Source organism: Zonotrichia leucophrys, chromosome 3 (assembly GCF_028769735.1).
Source record: "Zonotrichia leucophrys gambelii isolate GWCS_2022_RI chromosome 3, RI_Zleu_2.0, whole genome shotgun sequence".
NCBI lineage: Eukaryota > Metazoa > Chordata > Aves > Passeriformes > Passerellidae > Zonotrichia > Zonotrichia leucophrys.
Genome location: NC_088172.1, coordinates 17,771,796 through 17,794,215, shown reverse-complemented (window position 1 = coordinate 17,794,215; position 22,420 = coordinate 17,771,796). Strand labels below are relative to the sequence as shown.

At 36.0% G+C, this 22,420-nt stretch overlaps 1 protein-coding gene across 1 annotated transcript in view; it reads left to right on the top strand.

The window, feature by feature from the left end:
• Positions 1 to 22,420, top strand: part of RNGTT (RNA guanylyltransferase and 5'-phosphatase) — a 170,675-nt gene that overhangs the window by 24,342 nt on the left and 123,913 nt on the right. The window contains exons 8-9 of the mRNA XM_064707516.1: positions 321 to 422; positions 16,115 to 16,250. Coding sequence (XP_064563586.1) covers positions 321 to 422; positions 16,115 to 16,250 — 238 coding nt within the window. The remainder of the gene's footprint in view (positions 1 to 320; positions 423 to 16,114; positions 16,251 to 22,420) is intronic.

The window sequence follows — 22,420 nt, the reverse complement described above, 5'->3', positions numbered from 1 at the left end:
ATTCCAAAGTTGGTGATGCACACCGCTTCCTAACTTGTTAATGCTTATCATGCCTGTAATTTTTAATTTAAATATCTCTTTCTGCAAAGCTAAAACTTTGAAGTTCCACATAATTTAGTGTTTTGTCATAAGCAAATAACTTTGTTCCTATGAGACAGACTTTTGACTTCTATTGCAAAATACTTTATTGGTGAACATGTTCTAACTCAGAGTTAACCTTGCAGCAAGTCTGGTATGGACTTGAGTCTGATGTGAAAAATGTATTTACTTGTGTGACTATTTATTGCAGGATCATTAATAAACATGGTTATTTTTATTAGGACTGGATTCCCTGGAGCACAGCCTGTTTCCATGGACAAGCAAAATATTAAGTTTTTGGAGCAGAAACCATACAAAGTTAGCTGGAAAGCAGACGGCACCCGGTAAGTTCATTTTAAATGAAAAAGCAAAACACAGTAAATTCGGTAGACAGTTTGTATTTTCTCAGGAAAGTGAATTTGCTTGTACAAGGGACAAAGCACAGCAACAAACTGGCTCCAGAGATTAATTTTTATTCTGTCTTGGTACCCAACATTTGCTGAAGTTTGTGACCAAGTTTCTTTCTAGCAGCTGTTCTACACAATGACTGTTAAAGGCAGGTACCTTTATTCTCCATAAGCCTTGCCTGTTTGTCAGCCATGACTTGTCACCAAGGTCTTAGAATCATCTTACATAGCAGTGAGAGTTTGCTAAGGTGAGGACTTTATTTATAAGCAAAATTAAAACTTCTGATTGATCCTTCAGAAGCTGGGTAGTATCAGAAAATTTGTAGGGGTATTTTTAAAAATTCATCCTGTGGTCTTTTGTTCAAACATGTAGTTCATGTCAGCTAAAGACTCAGTCATTTTATCTTCCCTAATTCTCTTACATTCATTGCAGGGGTGCCTTTTGTTTAATAACAAACTTCATCCTCATTGGACTTATTGGACATATTCTAAAGTTTTTCCTGAGTTCTTTATTTTGCTAGGTTTGTTATCTTTAATAATAGAACATCCCAGATAATGAAAATCCTGGAGAATATGGGGAATTGCATGTCTTATGAGAATTGCCAAGTGGTTCCACATGGAGTCAGTCAGGATTCATCACAATTCAGCCAGAACTAAGCTGTCTTGTACAAAACAGCCCCAGACCCTTCAAGTGTCTCTCCTCTGTGGAGTTCACACTTCAAGGGTTTATTAGCTTGGGCAGAGCATGGTGTGAAAAGTCAAAATAAGCTTGCAGTCAGTATGGAGACCTAGCATTAGGAAATGTGTGGGAATAATTGGTTTACTAACACTGGCTGTATGCACAAGCTTTTGTATATTGCAGTGCAGGTATTCTCAGGGTGGGAAGTTACAGCAATGGGGTGTTGGGAGGTCAAGGCATATTCTCAGGGCAGTACAGGGCATAGGGCATTCCAAAGCTGCTGACCCTGAACAAATGAAGTCAGCCAGCTTAAACTGACCTGAAGAGTCTTTGTCATATCCTATGTTATTAATTTGGAAAACTGATGTCTTAATGTAATATTCTCATTTCTTACTCAAATGTGTGGATGGGATGCCCACATTCTCAGTACTAAAGCAATTAGAACAAAGTAGTGTACCTGGAAGACTGCATTTTGTGAAACAAATTGAAGTGTACGTGTAATTTCTTGTTGAAATTTTCAGTATTTTGAATATTCTGTCCTCTGTTTTTAGTTTTTAGTTTCTCTGGTGAGAAAGCAGAATGGAGGAATAACAAAACTGAAGGAACTAAATAGCTCTTTAAATTTTTTTCAAAACATAATAACTGGTAATAGATTATGACGATACACAGACTGATAGGTATATTCAGAGAAGAAAATGGGTTTACAGAGATCCAGTGTTAATGAAATTCACCTTTAAGTTATATGAAAGAGAGATTAAAGATGAAAATCTGAGCTATTATTTGGACATTTGGACACTTTGCATGATATGTATCCTAATCAACAATGAAAAATTATGATCATTTTTACATTGGACATTCTTCTAATTATTTAGTTGTTCTCCAGTGATCCAGACTCCATATGCAATTAAACAGATTTTCATTAGTTATTCTGAAAGCTTGTGTTGACAGGCGTGACCTTCTTGAATTTAATATTAAGACATCAGTTAGTGGAGACCCATTTATGGATCCCCTGCTTCCATTATCTGGAGATGGAACCCCTGTCATCAAATATCTCTGAAGCTATTCTGTTAAAAGTGGTTTAGATGCACCAGTCTAGACCTTGCCTATGAGAATATTATTAGGCTTGCATGCTTTTTTTCTTTTGTTGCTTTGTTCTCTCTCTTTGCTTAAAAAGCGCTGCTCTTTCGTTGACCTTGTTGGATTTAAAGAAAAGCAGATGCATAACTAGTAACTTTCTCTTATACTTTCTCACTGAAATAAGTTTTATTTTAGCTAAAATAACAACATTAGCCAAACTTCTTACATGTCACTATTTGTTATCTACCTGTATTTGATTTCTTCAGCAGCAGTCTTTCCTAGAGGTTTCATGATTGAAGCATTTTTGGTACATTCTTGTAACTGATATTCAGTGTCAGTAACTTCACTAATTACTTTTACTTTTATTCAAAAACATTTGCTAATTCTAGATTGCAATTCGAGCTGAACCTCTCGTCCTCTATTTTAAGAGCTGTTGGTTTTGGTTTTTTGTCGTTGGTGGTTTTTTTTCCCCCTTTCCCCATTGTTTGGGGCATTTTTCCAGTGGTAGAACTGTGCATGCTTTTTTGGTTTCCTAGTGTTGTTGTATTTTTCTATCCATAATTTTAGAAAAAGAGAAAGTATTTCCCTAAATTAAAGGGCGTTATTTCTCAAATAATGTTGTCTAACAGTGTGAAATTGATTAGTTAAATTATTTGATAGTGATTCTATAAAATATCTTGTGGGATTTACTGGAGTAGTATCTTACATATTTTTGTATGTTTGTGAGTTTGGTTTGGGTAAAACTCATCCTCCTTTGCTCTCTTGGGGTTCTGAGTTCAAAATCTTTTGACTTAGCCTTGCTTAGCCTAGTCTGTTGTGGTTTGAAGGGTTTGAGCCTTCTCTGTGGTCTTGCTTTCTCTGTGCCTGGTTTCCAGGGCCCTTGCTGCATTAGCAGGGCACCCTCCTGGTTCTGCTCCAGCATTCCTTCTGGAGTATGTTTGTCCCAAAGGGAAAAACACAGTGTGAACAAATACTTCTCCCCTCATATTTCTAAATGCCAATGTATAAAGATGTGCGTATTTGTATCTTAGGTTTAGAGAAATTAACTTTAAATTGAAAGATCTGTGAAGCTCATTTAGCATTGGCACTCTTTGGTGAAATATTTCCTTTGTGCCAGCTACTTGGTTGTGTGTAAATGCTGTATGCAAACTCATGCTGTTTTGAAGAAAACCATCTCTAAAATTATATTGCTTTAAATTATTATTATTTAAATAAAAGTCACTGAGTTCTGCAGCTATTCTGACTGGTTTGGTAAATTCTCAGTATTTATTGGAACAGTAGTCAAACTATTGGTGTCTCATAAATAATTTTAATGCTAATCTATTCAAAAGCCAAAGGGCAAATTTCCCACTAGTGAAATCATGCCTTTTGGCTTTGTTGAGATGAAATATATGTTGTATGTCAACAGTAGCTACAAAGTAGATACATCTTTACAAATGCATCCAATTTTGCAGCACCCTGTTCTAAAATGGTAGTTCCTGTCTGGATAAGGTAATTGTAACAGCATGTTCAAGGCATTGCTGGATGACTCTGCATTATCAGCTTTGTACTGTAAAATGATTAGCCAGGTGGGTAATGGCTTGTTGTATCCCTTCATATGGATCTCATTAATGCTGTTTGTAGCAGATGCTTGTTCTAATGAGTGGAGCTGACTGTTCAGGCAGGGTAAAGTAATGAGACACCAGTTCTGAAGGAAAGACTGCCACCACTAAGAATAATGAGAAGCTTAAAAATGGCTGTGGAATAATTCAAATCAATACAATCAAACAGGACTAGGTTTTACGGTGGCAAAATGTGACCTGCACTAAATGGAACCTATTAAGGGGAGTAAGTTATTCTCCTGCATTTCTGTGAGTAGCTTTTTTATTTTTCACGTCTGTACACGTGCAGTTTTAGTGAAAAATAATAAGTGTGATCATAATACTATGGCTGTTTGATTATGTTAAGGCAGCTATTTTAAAAAAATGAGAACAGGTAGTTCTTGCCAAAGGCTATTAAATTTGAAAAATCTTCATGCAAATTTGATGGCTTGAAGATATCTAAATATGAATAAGTAGATGCAGAATAAAACAGCTCTTTGAGGATTGCTGCTAGTTGTTTAACGAGTTTGTAACAAAATAGGTACATCTCTGAAGTTGTTTTTTCTTTCATGATTAGCAAATTACATTTACATTAAAAGAAAGTCCTGTTGCCTAAGTAATTAACTTTTTATTGTTATCCTAATACAAAATAAAAATAGTAAATGTAGGCTTAATTGTATGATAAAACGGATGGGCATTTTTTGATTGTTTATTAATCAGTTTGATTTATCTTAATGTATCAATCAATAAATCAATATATCTATATATAGAGAACATAATTATTTTTATTTAGTTGCTATATTATCAAACTTGTGATAGCTTCCTTTTTTTTTAAATTCAGCTTTTTGCAGAAATTGAAAAAAATGTTTTTTTTTTCTTTTTTTGGCAGTTGCAGCCTTTTCAGAAACATATTTGTGACCCTTGAAGGAAATCTACTCAGTATATTTTAAGATGACTTTTCTATAAATGTCATGAAAACAAGGTTGAAGTTTCTCTCTGATTTCCCTGGCTCAATAATTTTTCTTTCCCTCCTCTTTGATTCTTTACACAATGAGATGAAGCTTATGTGCATAACTCTGAAATTGCAAATTCCTAATATGAGAAATTATCCAGAAGTAATTTGGTCCAGAGTAAATAGTGAAAAAATAATCACTGCTAAGGAACAACTCTTTTAAAAAAAAAGGGAGAAAATTGAGAAAAATGTTTGTTTTAGAAATTAGCAGGTAAAAACTACTAGCCAAAATTAAGTGGCAAGGAAGCAAAATGGTTGCCTGTCTGTAAAGGCTTGAAGAAAAGATATTTGAATGGGCTCATGGAAAAAACTATTATCCCTCAGAGAGAGGGGAGAAAAAGTTGAGATAATAATGAGAATGAAGGAGGACAGAGAAGATTGGAGAGTAGTACTAATCCAATTAAATCCCAATCTATACACTTGAGAACTCATTATTAAGAACAAGAGACCAGATTGTCATGAAAGCAGATGTGGAGTGTCCTGGGTTTGCAGTGGAAAGCTTGGCTCCTGGGAGCAAAGATATTAACGTGGAGCTGAACTTGAAGGAGGCTATTGGAAATGAGAAAGAAGATTAATTTTCAGATTGTACAAATTACATGACCAGATTCTCATGGATGTGAAATTTTCTTCCTAGTAGTGGAAAGTTTCTGAAATAGAAGTTTGCAAAATTGATAGTGCGTTCTTCCCTAATTTAGAGGAGGGGGACAAAAATGTAAGGTGTTGAGATTTTCAGCCATCTTCAGAAATGGTGTTAGCAGGGAAGTTAAGGGCTGGCTGTTGATCACAACAAAGTATTTATGAGTAAAATAATGTTTCTCAAGATACGAATACTCTCTCCCTCGGCACCTTGCCTTCTGACCCAGATAGCTACTGAGAAGGTGCACTATTATAAATTGTGTTTTGAGTGTCTTGTCATTGAGTCGTGTTTAGAGTTAATATATGTTTGTGGCCTTGGAGTAAGGAAGGAATGTTGGCCTCCTAATATGGAACAGGGTGAAGAGCTCACACAAGAATCATCTGGCTGCTTTTAAACCACACCTTCCTTTCCCTTCTTTCTCTCCCCACTTATCTTAAGAAATAGACTTAAATATCAATCAGTTTTGCACCATTATCTGGTATTCCTTTCTCTGTGGTTGTGACATGTTTCAGTGGTGGGAAATTTTAAAGGATGGAAATATTCCACCATTGGGCATGTGCTGAATAGACTTTTCAGGACCAAATGGATTTTTTATAGGAGTGACAGGTTTTGTGAACAACTGGGCTTAACCCAAGTGATTTGATTCCAGGTTAAATGAGCTTGATTCAATTGTGCTTATATAACTATCAGCAATGGGCACAACCTCAACTGGTCATTACACATCACTTGTGTGTATAGGACAGCCATTCTTCAGTCATTTGTATTATTTTCATTGAAGGGCTCAAAGAAGTAGTTGTAAGGGTTTTTCTATTATTATTTGTATGAAATTATCAAAATGGGGTGACACTTAAAGAAGAGATTTGGAATCTTACTTTAAAAAACCTTTCTTTAAAGATTGAAGTGACTGTTCTTAGTCCAGTATTCCAATCACCACACTGTGTTTTTATAAGTTTTTAAGGTCATGGGGGAAAAAAATGCAGTTTTTGTTTACTTGCCATTGTCCTTTGTGATCCTTCTTCATAATTATTTTAACAGTTCTTTAGAGGAAAACAAGCTTACTCATTTTAAACTAGTTCTATATATCTACCTCTGCAGATGGAAGAATTTTGGTTGAGAATGGGGCTGCAATCCATGTGGAATTTATTTCACTGACTTTACTTGGAATAATATATCTAAGTGGAGATAGTATGTATTTTGTCTGGAAACTAACGTTGTGAAAGTTATTGAAATGGTTGCAGTAAAGCTTTTACTCCCTTCCAATCAAGATTAAAAGCTCTAAATAAATAGCTGTTATAAACTACAGTACTAGTAGTTAGTAACCTACAGTTTAACTTTGAAGCATGTAATGATAATATAATGTCAGAAGCTCCTGCAAAAGTATATAAAAATCACATAAATGGTTCAGGATTAAAATGTATAAAATGCCTTTCTAATGATAGCTGAAAGGAGCAATTCATAGATGTTAACCGCTCTACAGCATTCCTCTTAATTTTCTAAAAAGCAAATGCCTAATTCATGGTTTTATTTTCTACATTTAGGTAGGAGAGGAAGAGGAGATGGGGTGGGGAGGCAGGAATGGTGTGTTTGTCATTAGAGAGTTGGAGATTCAGGAGCTGTGAGTTGTTGCTCACTCTGCATCTTAATAATTGTCCTGTACAGTTGGATTGGCCAGTAAATTTAGGATTATAAGACTAATACTTGACTCTTTTCCACAGCATGAGAACCCATAAATATTGTATGGTTGCTTGAGTTTTCATTTGAGAGTGTAAAAATAAAACTTTCGTAAATTGAGTTTGGAATAAAGGCACTTTTGGTTTGTTTAGCATGTCCCCAGTCTCTAGGTAAAGCTATTTAGTTCAGGGCAAGGAAGGTCTAATACAAGGTGGCCTCATTATCTCCTCCTTTTGCCATATTATCCTTTTCCCCTGTTTTCCCTACTGTACAGGCAATAAGGACGTTTAGGCTTTGGCTAGCAGACTTTGACAGCAGAAGAGGAGCTGTCAGGATTTCATAGCTGGACTTGTGGCTGTTTTCAGATATCTCATTCATTTTATTTAACTATTAATTTTGAACCAGGAGAGATCTCTTTTGATTGGGAGACTGTAAGTCAAGTGAGGCAGCATAGAATGTCATAAACTGTTGGACTAATATATGGAACAATTGGATATAAAAAAATGTCTGGTTTTGTGTTTGGTTTTTTTTGGGGGGAGGGGGTGGGCTGGTGATGGTGTATTTATGTATTTATTACTAAGGCACATCCATATCACTTTGTTGCTTCTTCATCTCCTGGTTATTCTTTTTACAGTCATTGAGTCAATGTAGAGGAATGAATAAATAAGTGTGACAGAACCCATTATCCCTCATGTGGATCTAAATTTACTTGAATGGCCAAAGAAAGCATTCTTACTCTAGGTTGTGGTTTCTCATTTACATATGCTCCCAACCCTGTTGTGGCTCTGAAAGAAGGGTTTTGTGTCCCTTCCTCGAGTGTTTAAGGAGCAGTTCTGATGAGATACTATACAGGAAGTCTGTTCTGGGGAGAAGCAGGCCTGAAGCCTCTCGACACACAAAGTTTTATTGGCACAGTTCTGGGCTCTTTGAACAATGCTACCTAACTGATTATTCATATGTAACTATTTGAGTATTTGGACAGATTGTCTTATAAGCAAGCTCTTTTGTTTATTTATAAATAGTTAATGCATTAAAATGCATTAACTTATTATGTAGCTTGTGCTATGAATACTGATCTTAGAGTATTCAACTGTAGTCCTGAAATGTTCTAATAAGATCCAGATAAAGGGTGTGCCTGCATGTATATCTGCTTTTCAAGCAACCAGTATCAGTGATTACTGGCTTATTTCTTTATTTTCCTTTCTCCCAGACCACTTTTAGTGGAACAGTACATTCTGTGGCTGCTGGTTCTCCTAGGGGGGATTACAGACACATCCATGAAGCGTAACGGCTTATGTTCCGTCAGGGAAGAATGACATTCAGTTTGTGAAGAGATATCTAGGGCATCCCCTTTCTCTTGGAGCTGATCTGCTCTGTGAACACAAATGGCAGTTGTGTTCCTGCTGTGGCTTGTGCCAGCGATGCAGGTGGAATTGACGCAGAACACACTCTGGCATAAATCAGTTCCAGGTTAAGGGGATCTCCTTTTTCAGAGCTGTGTTACTCATTTCATGACTGCTCTGTAACTGCCCTCCATGAGAGACATTATGGTTCACTTGCTTGGGAAAGAAGCAATGTAACTACTTGTCATCTAATGCTAAATTAATTTGTTATTCTTTCTTATCTATATATATTTTAGCCTGTTGCTTCAGGCATGAATTTTGCCTTAAACCTCCAAGATATTTTCAGACAAAGGTTTGTGGAGAGGTATGGAGCCAAAGAAGATCAAGCAAACTTGAAAATCTATCTGCAATAAATAATGAAGATAATAATAATAACAGCAACAGCAACAGCAAAAAATATGAAACACTTCAAGAGTTCTGTCAAGCTGGAGATATAGTTTGTTCCATTAATCTTGCAGCTTTAAAACAAAAGTAATCGGAACATTATACTATGCAGTTGTTTTTCAACAGTGTTCCTATCAGTAATTGAGAAATGCACTTAGTATCATGAAAATTTGGGTGAAACAAAGATAATCTAATATTTAAAATTATTCTGTTAGTATAAAGGTTGTTACTGGGTAATATCTTTTCTAGCTTGTTAACAATTCTTTTATTTTACATCAGACAAATCATGTCACAATGCACTATAGGAGCTCCTCAATATGTAGTAGTTGTAGTTTAATTTACTTTTTGTTGTTTACCTTGTAAATAATGATTACAAGACAACTTTAAATTTAACCCACAAAGTTTAATATCCTTCTAAAAATAAAGAAACAAAACCCCCACTGCACTCTAACTTAATTAAAACCCTGGAAGACAGACAAGAAAAACACTGTAACTGGATAGGCTTTTTAAACCTAGCTAAATTCTTCATTTTACCAGCAGTTTCACAGTCTAATAATACTTTAGATAGAAAATGTAGTTTTACACTGGTTTTGAATTTGCCATCTGTTAAATTAATTAAAGTATCTTTATCTTTGATTTATAAAACAGGAAAAGCTAAAGTTTGAGCTCAGTCTCAACTGCAATACTTTATCAGGGGAAATTATAGTTGTTTCCACAATTCCTATACATTTTTCCATGATCCTTAGTGTTGCCTTAGTGTTGTCTCCTTTATTAAAAAACTTCCCCAGGTGAGAGGATACCATAAAGTTGTATAATCATGCAGCATTATTTCTATATTTTTCACTGCCCTGTTTGTTATTTGATCTAATTATTTGTTTGCTGTTTTGTTTGTTTGCTTATTTGGCTGCAGCTGCTGTTCTGTGCTCTCACTGAACCCTAAAAAGTAGCTGCTATATGAGCTTTTTCTGCTGACACTTAATTTAGAACCTTGTAAGGTGAGGAAGTGTGGTCACATCTCTCCTCCTCCTGGCCGTGGTACCCTTTGGATATCAAAACTTGCAGTGTTTGTTGCTGTAGTTTTGGGCATATTGAATATTTTTATAGTAAATATCATCTGCAGATTCACTCACTTTTGATGATGTTCAGGGCAATAACAGTCACAAAATAACTGCTCTGGACCTTGCATTGTCAAGGGAAACAAATGAAAAGGGAAACTTGCATTCAGAGTTTAAAGGAGAGTGGTGGCAGGCAAGAATAAGGTTTTGATGCTGAGTGTGGTAACTATGGAGGAGACTGATGAATAGTAAAAATTATGGAGACTGAAAAGCTGTATAAGCTGTGTGGTGTCTCAATTTAGAGTGGTGACTTGACAAGGTTACTTCGTTATCTGGAACACCACCTCAGCAAATCCTGTGAAAATAAAATTCTTTGTTCTCAAATAAGCAGGGTGATTGGTGAAGATCAATTCATCAATGCCTGGAGGTATTTAGAAGACATATAGATGTGACACTTTGGGACATGGTTAGTGGTGGACTTGGCAGTGTTAGGCTTACATTTGGATTCAAATGTCCTAAAAATCTTTTCCACCTGAAATGATGCTATGAATATCAAAGTCAAGCATAGCCCTTCCATTGTGATATATGAGGTGATCAATAAGACAAGAAAGTTTTGGGTTTTTTTCTGTACTAGCATTGAGTCAGGGCAGTAGTATCTTGAACTAATTATTCAGAACATTAAGCTGGTTGTTGGAAATCTTCTGACTTCTCATGAAATTAGATGATGTAGCAGATGAACTAGGACAACTTTCTTGATTATAACATAAATATAGGAAAGCATTCATTTTGTTTAGGAAAGATGCAAGATAAAATATGAGGAATAACATTTTATTTTCCAAATAACTGAAGGATAAAAAAATTTTTACAGAGTTCAGATTTAAAAAAAAAATCCCGACAGGATTTTTAAAGAAAACTTCTGAGTTACTGCTGTACCTGACCTGCTGGAGATGCCTGATCAGAGTTGTCATGGTGAGCACACTTGAACATCTAATGCAAGCTGAGTGCCTTGACCTCCATAGTAAGAGTTTAACCAAGACAGTTTTGAAGCACAGGGAGTTGGTCATTTCACCCCATGGAGACACCTTACAATTGTGGAAGTTAACCAGAAGCTGAATTCTACCCTCTTATTAGGGTGGAGAATTGGTGGAGCATTTCAACAGGTGACACTGAGTGTAGTAAGAGACATACAAGATACATTTATGTACTAAGCAAGAGCCTAGTAACAGTATTTTAATGCTGAGGGAAAAAAAAGGTCTTGATTTTAGAAGCTAAGTTTGGATCAATCATGCTAAGGCTTTGCTTAACATTTAAATAATTATTATTGAAATGAGAAGTAAAAATAGATAAAAAATGCAGGTTTTCTCTTTATTAAATGACAGATTTGGTTGCCCTAAGGGCAGTAGTTAATAGAATTACCCAGAATTACTTTGACTGAGGAACACAGTCTGCAGTATAGATGAGGAATGGGATTTTCTCTGAGTTCAGCCATTTTGGTAGGAGTTCGTATAAGGGAAAAATTGTGGTTTTGACCTAGAAAGGCTGGTATATCTCATGCTTCTGGACTTTGACAAAATTGCCCTTTATTACAGAAAATGAGGCTAAGAAGATTGCTAGAATTCTAAGATAGGTAAAGAATAGATTGAAAGAAAATGGCAATGGATAGTTTTGAAAGAAAATGCATAAAAAGACACAAGTAGAGATCTGAATATTAATTTTCTTGTATCATTTAGTACTTTGAAGCACAATCCAAGTATGTTCTGATAAACAAATGAGGGAGATCAGCCACTGAATTCACTGAGGAGTAGAATAATAAAACTGGAAGGATATTTAGTAGTAGAAAATGCAAGGTCATGAATGAGAAATATTGGAGCTGGAGGCTGTTAATTGGAAATGTCTGTCAGTCACAATCTAAGGGATTTTTTGGTTTAAAATACTGTGGAGACTGTTGATGGCATACTTTCATCTAGAAATAAGCGAGAGAAATACAAAGTGTTGGTGCAGTCAGAGCAGACTAACTTCCAAAGGTCTGTGTGTGTGTTTTTTAAAAAATTATTTTGAATTTAGACTGTTGAATATGTAATTCTGCTTCAGCTTCTGCTTGGAGAAAGCAGTGTCTCTTGCTGGCTGGTGTGTTGTGTATTCATGCAAATGACAACACGTGTGTATCTTTGGAGAAGGTGTTTGTGATGGAACTGTCAGTGTGCTGATTAAAAAGACATTGTTTCCTTTTGTTTACACATTGAAAATAATACTGTAAGTCTTCTTGTAAGTTCCTGTGTTAGTGTCCCTGTATCCAGGCTTTGTCATCCTAGAGGAGACATCTTCTAAAGCAGTAACAATTGCCAGCAGCAATTCATAGAAGCAAGCGAGCCTTCTCCATTTGTTGGGATTTTGGGTTTTTGCTCCATGTGCCACAGGCCAGCTTCAAACTCTTCTAATTTAAAGTTACACTGAATCCAGCACAGTCTGGATTCAGGTCAGGACATGGAACTGCAGCAGCTTAGTGACACAGATAGATGATCTCCTACTGTCAGTGGATAAAGGGCAGCAATTAATTTTCATTCTCTTGGCCTTTTCCTCAGTGTTTGATGCATCTGGCCAGAAGTTGATGCTTTCTTGCCAGGAGGGAGTGGCAGGGTCCAATGTAAAGCACTTGTGTGACTTGGCCTCATCTTAGGTGATCCATCTAGAGTGGTGACATGCTTGTGGTTTTGAAATGTTGCCAATCATAAAAGGAAATTAAGGAATTGAAAATCATATCTGTAGCAGGATTTCATTGTTACCTCTGCGTCAGTGAGCATATTAGAGATGCTAATTGCTATTCAGATTTGGGTAATGCTTATTTGTGTGGGAGGGCAGCACTTGCACAAGGCTGAATTCCAGGCTGTATAATGAACTCCCTTCGGAATGGAGAGCTGCCGTGTACTTCGTGCTTAGAGTTGATGATGGAATTTCTTCTATTTTGCATTCTTTAATGTGATAATACAGACACAGGCATATTTAAAAAGTAAAATGAAAAAAAAGCAGCAATGGCAGCACTGTGTCAAAATGAATAATCTTCTTTGATACAGCCTGTCTAAAGAAATACTGCAGGGCTAAGAAAGCTCCTAGAGGAGCTGAATTTTTAAGCTTCCTTTGAAACAATATTTCTAATCCATTTGCTACTTGTAGATTTTTTTCTCAGAAAATTACTTGTGTGTTGAACTCAAGCTCAGAAGATAGGATCTTAATGTTTGAGGAAGCCGTTGTTGTATTTTTATATTATTCTTAAGGTTTTAAAACCCCTATAAAGCACAGAATTAACATATGTAAGCTTACTGCTGAGATGGTTGCTGTCATTTTGGCTGAGAGAAAGTTAAACATAAATAAAGCACATCACAAAATTGAAGTCGGAAGCAAAACTTCTGTGAATACACAGGCAATCAATTTTGTGGTAAATATATTTTGGCAAGCACTACACCATGTGTAGTGAGGTGCTGTGTTGGGGGAGTATTTTCAAATCCAGTTTTGTGAATCATAATAATATGGAAAAGAGGGCAGAGGCCACGTGTTCCAGTGGGTAGAGTGTTGGATTTGGAGATTGGGAAATGCTGTTCTGTTCTTGTTCCTTAATCTCAGTGACCATATATTGATGGACACCAAGTAATTTACCTTATTTTATGCATTAAGTAACGTCTTCCTGAAATGCACTTTCAAATTTAATGAAATGCATATAAAGGAGAAACCTCTTTTTTTAACTTAGGATTTTCAGTGTAGCTCATGTCAGCTTCAAAATTGAGTAAAAACCAAAAACTTACCACCGCCACAAAACAAACTTAACTGAAAATGGAAGCCTAATAAAATAATTCTTTTAGCTTGTTTGGGGCCCAACTGATGTGGACTGCATGATACAGGATATTGGAGGAGGCAAATGAGCCTTTGATACAGTTGCCTTTTATTTGAGTATGCTAAAAATAATTGATTTCTGAAGAGAAAACTTTATTTGATGGTTCATGGTTTTTAAAGTTTAAAAATTAAAGTTATTAATACTCTGGTAGGTGGTTTGGAGATCTGTTTGTCTAATGCCAAGAACTGTCACTCTGCAAATGAAATTTTCATCCTATTTCCTGAATTATTGTGTTAATAATATTGTCCAGTTAGAATTAATAACAGGCCTTGCCTCAGGATCAGAAGTGAATGAAAAGTAGCTTCTAATGAAACTTTAGATTTTACCATTTCTATGACTGGATATTTTATCTGCTTGTGAGATTAATCTGCATGGACATCATGACCCTCTGTTTGTCAGAATTTCTTGGTTTGTAGAGATTGCTCTGACAGTTTTGAGAGATGATGTTTGTAGCTCAAATATGATCCTCTACTTCCATGTATCGTTTTCAGAGGTGAATGACCAGTTTATGTTATTGCTCTTATTGCTGCCCTGCCTTTATTATTTTATTCACTTGTCTGGTTTTACATTGGGACTGAGCCATCTGATGACCATGACATCTTGTATACTTGCGGAATCTAAAACAATGGGGCCTGGTTACTAATTGGAGCTTTTGGGTGCTCACACAATAGAGGTAATTAGTAATAAATGTACAGCTGTAATAGCAAGTAGTGTTCACAGTGGGCAGTGCAATGTGTGGCAGTTAAGTTCCTGTGTTCTGTCTCTCGTGAATGTGTTTGAGAAATCATCGCTCTTTCTTTGCCTTTGTGGTGTTGCCCAGAGGTGTGTTCTCTATTCTGGTGTAAGTGCTTATCTCCTAATACCTTAATTAACTTCTTAAAGTATAAATGGCCATGGTACATCGAAATAATATTCAGAAATGTGCTGTTCAGAAGTCCACAAGATTTCTCCATGAATGATTGTAGTGTGATCTGGATAAAACTTTAAACCTGGCATTAAGCACATGAACTTAAGCTTTTTGAGTGAAACAAGCAAACAAAAAACCTCAACCAACCAACCAACCAACCAGCTCAAATCCCTCATTAATTTATAAATTCAGTTTCACCAAAACCTTGCTTATCTCTTGCTTCTTGCCCGTTTTCAATTATTAGCTGCTCATAGAACGCTTCTATTTTTCAGTCCATCCTTGACCAATTTTTTTCCATTTTATCTGGATAGTAATTAGAATTTTGATAAATTCTGTTGTTTGGACCATATTCAGAGTTTTATTTCAATACTTTATTAAATTGAGAGAGTAGAGGAGTTTTCAGCCATTCAGCTAAAAAAACCTCGAAAAAAATCAAAATAAGACATATCTGGATCAGTTTAATGTCTTTCTCAAGCAGAGAACTTGTTCAGATTCTAAGTTAGAGAGATATATTACTATGAGACCCAGACAGATGGGTTTACATGAGAGTAATTCACTGTCCTGAGATGAGATTTTTTTTCTGTCTTCAAAGTCAGCATATGCTGCTTCTCAGCATCTCTCTGAAGTAAGATACAGAATCATAGAAATCATAGGATCATAGAATGATTTGGATTGGAAGGGACCACCCAGATCATCTAGTTTGAAGGAAGATGGCATGCAGAGAGGTATGCTTAACAAAAACTTTGTTTCCATACAGAATGCCCATGAAAATTCTCTGTGGGCTTTAAGAGGCCTGTTACATGGACTCAGTTGAAGAATTGCAGCCCAATTCTGCAGTGTTTGTCCTTGTGAAAGGAAGGTCTAAGGTGTGGCCTGGTTTAAGTCCTGTAGCAACTAAGCTCACACATCCTGTAGCAGGATAGGGGAGAGAATCAGAAGGGTGGAAGTGAGAAAGATTAGGGGTTGAGATAAATATAAGGAAAAATAAGGAATTGTACTAGTTCCCATTGGCAGGCATATATTTAGCCATTTCCAGGAAAGGTGGGCTTCATGGTGCACAACAGTGACTTGGGAAGAAAAACACCATAAATCCAAATGTCCCATCTTTCCTCCTCCTTCTCCCATTTTTTATTGCTGCTGAGAACAGCATCATATGGTCTGAGATATCCCTTTGGTTAGTTTACAGGTTTAAACTTTCAAATGTAAAAAAATGCTTTGAAAATATTTTTTAAAATAATATCTGTCATGATTACTTTTTTTAACACTTAATATAAAACAAAATAATAGAGATTTTGAGGATTTACCTATAATTATAATATCTTAACACTGCCTTTGCAGGTATATGATGCTGATTGATGGCAAGAATGAAGTTTATATGATCGATAGAGACAACTCCATTTTTCATGTATCCAACCTGGAGTTCCCGTTTCGTAAAGATCTTCGCTCACATCTAACAAACACTCTTCTAGATGGGGTAAGGAGCATACTGTATAATTACTGTAACTATTTCAGTGATGTTTGCTTTTGTTTATAGACAGGGCCAAGTTTTTAGGCCTGGATTGGTGAATCATAGGATTTCAGGAGGAATATAAGTTCGGTCACTGGCTGAATGTGGGAGTTGCATTTTGTAAGAAATTACTTACCTTCGGAATAGGACTGATGACTGCTCTGGGGGGAGCTGTTTGTCTTTGAAATAAATCAGGGTATTGAGATGACATTCTCTGAATATGAGAAAAGCCTTGAAGAAAAATCTAAAAAATTATTGCAGAACTTATCTCTTCCTACAGCTTTATATTTTGAAATAGTAAACATGGTCAATTTTACACAGCTTATGGAAATACTTCTAAAATTTGATAAAATTTTCATGATGTTTTGATGCACTTTTGTGAATTGATGTCTCTGTTTCTGTCACCTTTATTTTCAGCTGATCTGAATTTTTGAATGATTTAGAAATGGCTTAGTTGTATTTGTTTAAGGCTAAAACATTTCTAAGTTGCTATGCTAATTTAAATTGTGTAAACTTGCTAATGAACTTTTTGAGCCACTTGTAGACCAAGCTGTAAAACATATAGATTTGTGTATTTGAAGGCTGGGCTGGTGGCAAACTTTTCACAACTGTAGCCACAAGAAGAAATTATTTATTTCTTGATTGTCCCATTTCACATAACCGAGAGAATTTCACTAGCTCTTACACTAATAGATCAATGCAGTTTCCTTTTATGCAGTTTCAGTAGTATTGGAGACTCTCCATTGCTGTAACTCCTGCTTGATGAAGTATTTTTGTACCTGAGATAGCTTCCATATTGATCCTCTGAAGCCTATTGCACTTTTCAGCCATATTGTCTTTATTAACTTTCCTTCCTTTCTCAGGCTCTTGTTGTCAGTATTCTACTTGAAATGTCACTTCTGTGAATGATGTGTCTTACTGAGCACACATTTACATGTGAAGCGTGTGTAAATTGAGTCTGCGAGGATAATTACTGCAAGGAACGATGTGCTGTCTCAGGGACAGAGAAGCAGATAATGGAATCTTTTCCACCACCTCTGCTTCATTGAAAAATTGAGAGCATAATGCAAGAAATGCCATGCTGTCAGCTCAGAAGTGGTTGCACAAGCTGTCGTGTCTGGAAGGAGCCTCTTCAGCCAGGCAGCTTCTGAATGATATACATATTATTCTTGATGGCATACATTAGGTTCCATGCTTTTGAGATAAAAAGCCTGGTATTGCTGGTTTTTCCCCCTGCTACTTCTAAGGCTCTTGAGAAAGTAATGGCTTGCTAGTGTCCATATGGTACAGTCCTAGGTGTTCTTGAGGGAAATGGCTGCTCTTTCATTTGTTTATTGAATTATTCCCTTTATTTCAAACAGATGTTTGAGTGAAGGTGGCTGATATGTATATGGTGGAACACAGGGATATTGAGATAAGTGCATAATGTAGCTGTGGGGCATGGAAGAGGGTCTCTGATCTGGTGTGTTGTGTTCCCCAGGTTTATAGTTTAAGTCTCTTAAGAATGATTGAAGTTCTCTCAGGTACCCAGGACATGAACTATAACTTTGCTTAATTTGTGGTGCTCTAAAAGTTTGACTGTTAATAGTGCATTTTGGTGTTTCACTTTATTGGAATAAAATCAATCTTTAGTGTGTTTTTTTTCTTCCTCCTACATTATTTTTTAATAAAGTGAAAAGCAAAGTGACATGAAATGAACAAGTACTGATTGAATGAAGTGCCCTGAGATAGAACTAAAGCCTTTCAATGGATAAATACTTTTCATAGTACAAATTTCTAAATTTGTTTCGGTATGGTCAGTTAAATAAAAAGATGCTGCTGGAATTTTTTCTTTTTCAACTGAAATTCCTTTAACAGGTTTGAGGATAAGACTTGCCTATTATTTGAAGCATCAGAAGAACTTAGCTTTGTAATTGAATATTTGTCTAATGTTGATGCCAAATGAAAATTTCCATGAATGATCCTTTATTCTAGATATATGCATGATTGATTTTATTTTATTTTTTAAATCCATGGGAAGAAGTTGGCTTTTTCTCTTAACATGTTTTGCTAATTAGTGCTTGAAGGGCTGTTGAAAAGAATTCTTTAATTACAGGCTCAAGTAGTTTATACTTCCTGTCCTTGAAGTAGCTTTCTCTCTTTCAGGGAATGAAAGTATAGATTAAGGTGGTCCAATTGGTTTTGCTTTAGAATATTCTTAAAAATATGAGAAAAAGGGAAACAGAAAACAGAAATATCAGTGCCATGTAGCAAAATGCTACTGGTTTTAAGAATACAAAAGGTTAATATCTCCCTAACATTATTTAAAATGACAGTATACATGAAACTTTCATAAAGGCAATTTCCATGCATTCAGGGATCTTTTAACTTGCTTTAAGGCCTCTGGTGTAAGCCTTTCATGTGGTTGTCTTTGAGAATTTCAGATGCATTTGTGGTTCATTTTGGGCTGAAATTACTTGCAAACAGTTCTTATGTGATCAGTGACTTCTTGGGTGATGACAGATCTGCCCCACTCTGTGCTCATCTCCAGCTTTTCAGTTGCAATTGTTCAGTCATGGAAGAAAGTTTTCTGCAAAGCTCATTAAAGCTAATTTAAATTTCACCTACAGGTGACTAGTATGACTTATTCCTTTAGAAGCCAAGTGTTTTGCATCCATAGTGCTATCTGAGGGAATGCACAGAGTTTTGTTCAAATGTTTCGGCTGTCATGCAAAAAAGCTAAATAGCTATTTTCAGGAGCTTTCTTGGCATTCTGCTTAGCTTTGGAACAGTTGAGTAGAAAATGCAGAGTCATCCTTAGGCTTGAAGTAACTTTTACAGTTTTAATACAATTTTAAAAACTTTAATTTTTATATAAAATTCTGTTTACACTTCAAGACTTAAGAGGGCCAGGAACTCCATAAATGGAGAGTGACATAAAGATGCATTTATGTTTTTATGTCAGGAGACACCTTATCTATTTGTAAGCTGTCTCAGAAATTGCAGAACTTAAATATTTTTGAGTTTGTGAAAGCTGGCGCAAAATAGATTTATGCAAAATAGACTTAAGAAAAAAGGCAAGAAACAAAAACTGTTTTCATTCGTGAAATTCAGCAGTGACTAGAATTGTGTTAAAGGTAAATGGATAAAGGATTAAGAAAAGGCTCGGGAGAAAAAGGGAAAACAGATATATTATTAGATCTGATTCCATACTCTATGTCAACAAAAAAATACATTCTGCAAGTGGCTGGTAAAATTGGATCCTTTGCTTTTTGATTGAATTTTGGATTATTTTAAGTCTATGTTACTCTAGAGATGTGATTCAGGGAAAAAAAATCCCATGAGCTCTCACTCCAGCATTGTTCTTCTGGTACTTGTCCTGCAAAAAGCTCTTAGCACTGTTTCAGGTCCAATATACTGTACAACTGTGCTTTGCAACACCACAGGATTGAGGAGAATGGCACCAGCACAGTGTTGCCAGATTATGTTGCATTAATTGAGCACCAGTCCTTGTTCTTCAGGCCCATGGGTTAAGTGGATACCTTAACCAGCAGCTAATGGACAAGTGGTAATAGCAGAGGTAGCTTTGAAATGCACAAAACTGGCTGTAAATCTGCATGGAGTCTGTAGAAGGAGCTGTATGGATGCAGGTGTGCCTTAGGGATAATGTTATGTTATATTAGCATGTCATGTGAGAGGGTTTGGGTTTAAGTTTTTAGTTATCTAAAAATTGGCTTAAATATAGTCTTATAGTACCAGGTTATTACTCAGGTCAGAATGAGTGAGTTTAATTGTGGTCATTTCACAAATACTACATTTTCCCATCTTCTCTGAAGTTGTCTCTGGGGTCTATTCCCTGGTGTGTTTTTTCAATTCTGATAATTTCAGGGAAGATTCTGAAATCAGATTGTAAAATAATGATGTGTTAGAGCATTTCTAATCGGAACCATTCCCATGCTCACTTTGCAGCTTTTGCCTTATGACAGTTGTATTGGCGTAACTAATGGAGCAGGCAATATTGTTGTCATGATGGAGATGAGCAGTGCAGGAATTTGTCATCTCATCTTCTAAGGCATATTGTGCTATTGTTTTTTGCTCTGGTAGCTGGGTGTCAAAGAGAACAGGAGGCAGGGAAAGAATAAAAGAAGGGAGGAGATGAGGAAAAAGGCTTGTTTGATCAGTAATAGAATAAAAATGTATACATGTCTGAAGTAGAGAAAAAGTTAAAAATAAACACTTCAAAGGATGTTTAAAAACAGTTCTTGGTCCTCTTTGTTGTATTTTTTAATCCTTCTTAGACTGAATATGCAGAGATTCGTATTTTTAAAATTAGGCATAAAATCTTGTAATATCAGGCATTGAAATGTTTTCAGGGTTTTGCATACAAATGCTAGCTTTGCATCAAAGCTGAGGTTCTGAATATGCATACGGAGAAAGTGAGGCCTTAAACCCTAAGTATGTGCTCAATTAAATGTGTTCCAAAAAAGTTGTTTCACCTGCCAGTTCAGCTGAGAGTTAATGAAAAACAACGTCATTCTTTTGTTTCACCGTTACTTTATTTGTTTCACCTGATTACTATCAGGAATTTCAGGTGGGGTTTTTTATCCTGGGGTTTTTTCCCCCTTGCATGATATCTTTACACCTTCTTCCAAGTTTGCATATCATGCCTTCTGTCTCTTGAGTTGTACCCATCTGTTCTTGCATTTATTGTCAAAGAAGGCATTGCAGCATTGTGTCTGCTGTTCCTTTGAGAGCTCACCAGTGCCCTGCCTAAATACTGGACACTAGCACAATGGCATTTTGTTACATCACTTCCATGCAGACCTTTTTTGCACAAGCTGTTTGACAGTGCCTGTGACTAAATTTTTAGAGGGAAGATATTGTAATATTACAAAGGAATAGTTTCCACTCATTGGATTCATGTTTTTTTAATTTTAAAAAAGTAGTTATGTGGAATGATGTGTAAGGTCAACTCAGGGAATCATTCACAACAACTGTGGATGCTGCACATAGCTTTGAAATCCCAGTCTCCATCTCAGTGTTGTGTTCACAGAGGAAGAAATTCCAAAATACTAAGTAAGTAATTTAGATTTCACAGTGGTTTTTGGGAACAACATGTTCATGTCTTCTAGTTCAGTTTTCAGTGCTTCAAGCTTTGTTTGCTTTAAACCAAATCTATGTTTTTACAACTGAACTGCTTGGTTTTTTTCAAAGCAAATTGTTGTGAGATGCTAGGTATAATTCAAGAATCTTGTTATTGTTGTACAGACTGAAAATTAATCTTACATAAGTCAATCAGACTTTTTTGGGTTTATTTTGTAGCATCCATGGATTCTGAGAGAAAAGGTTGTAAGACATAAAAATAGCAAGACATTAACTGAACAAAAATAGAGTTGATGTAATGTTCTTTTTTTGGAATAATTCTTGAACTCCTGATTTTGCTTTCATCATGTCATGGTGAACTGTTTTCATGTTTTTCAGTTGTTTTATGTTGTTTGCGTGAATTTGGAATTTTAATTTTAACTTTAATTAAAAAAAAAAAATCTGTAGCTGATACCACTTATTAGCCAAGAATCAGGTAGGGGAGGGAGGTAGGGAGAAGATGGATTACATTTAGAGAAGTGGTTATTTCAGAGTTGTCTCTGGAAAACATCTTCCAGTGGGTGGTTGTTACCATTTTCAGTCTTCATTGCTGATTGATCAAATTTTATATACTATGTCTAATTCCTGTCGTAGGAAGCCTGAGTTACAGATGTAGCACCACCATGTAAGGAGTCTGTATTTTTTGCCTATACCATTAAGTTCAGGAAACACACTTGTGTTTGGATGTTGATCAATAATGTTCTTTCCCCACCTGGCCTGTTTTCAGTCTGATTTGCTGGTACATATTGAATGTTAACTGGCTTCATGTGGTGCAGAGAGTGGCCGCGATACTTGTGTCTGAAGGAGCCGTCCTCTTTAGTCACAGTGCAACTGTGTTCAAGCAAATTGCAGCTCTCAGTGCTGCCTAGAACACTTTCAAAATTAAAAGATCCAACCTGAGCACAGACAATGAATGTGAATGCTTGTTTTTTACTTCGTCACTGTTGTGCTTCTGACTGTGGGCAAGATTTCCAGTAGTGCTTGGTTGGCTTAGGATCACAGTTCTTACTGAGGTT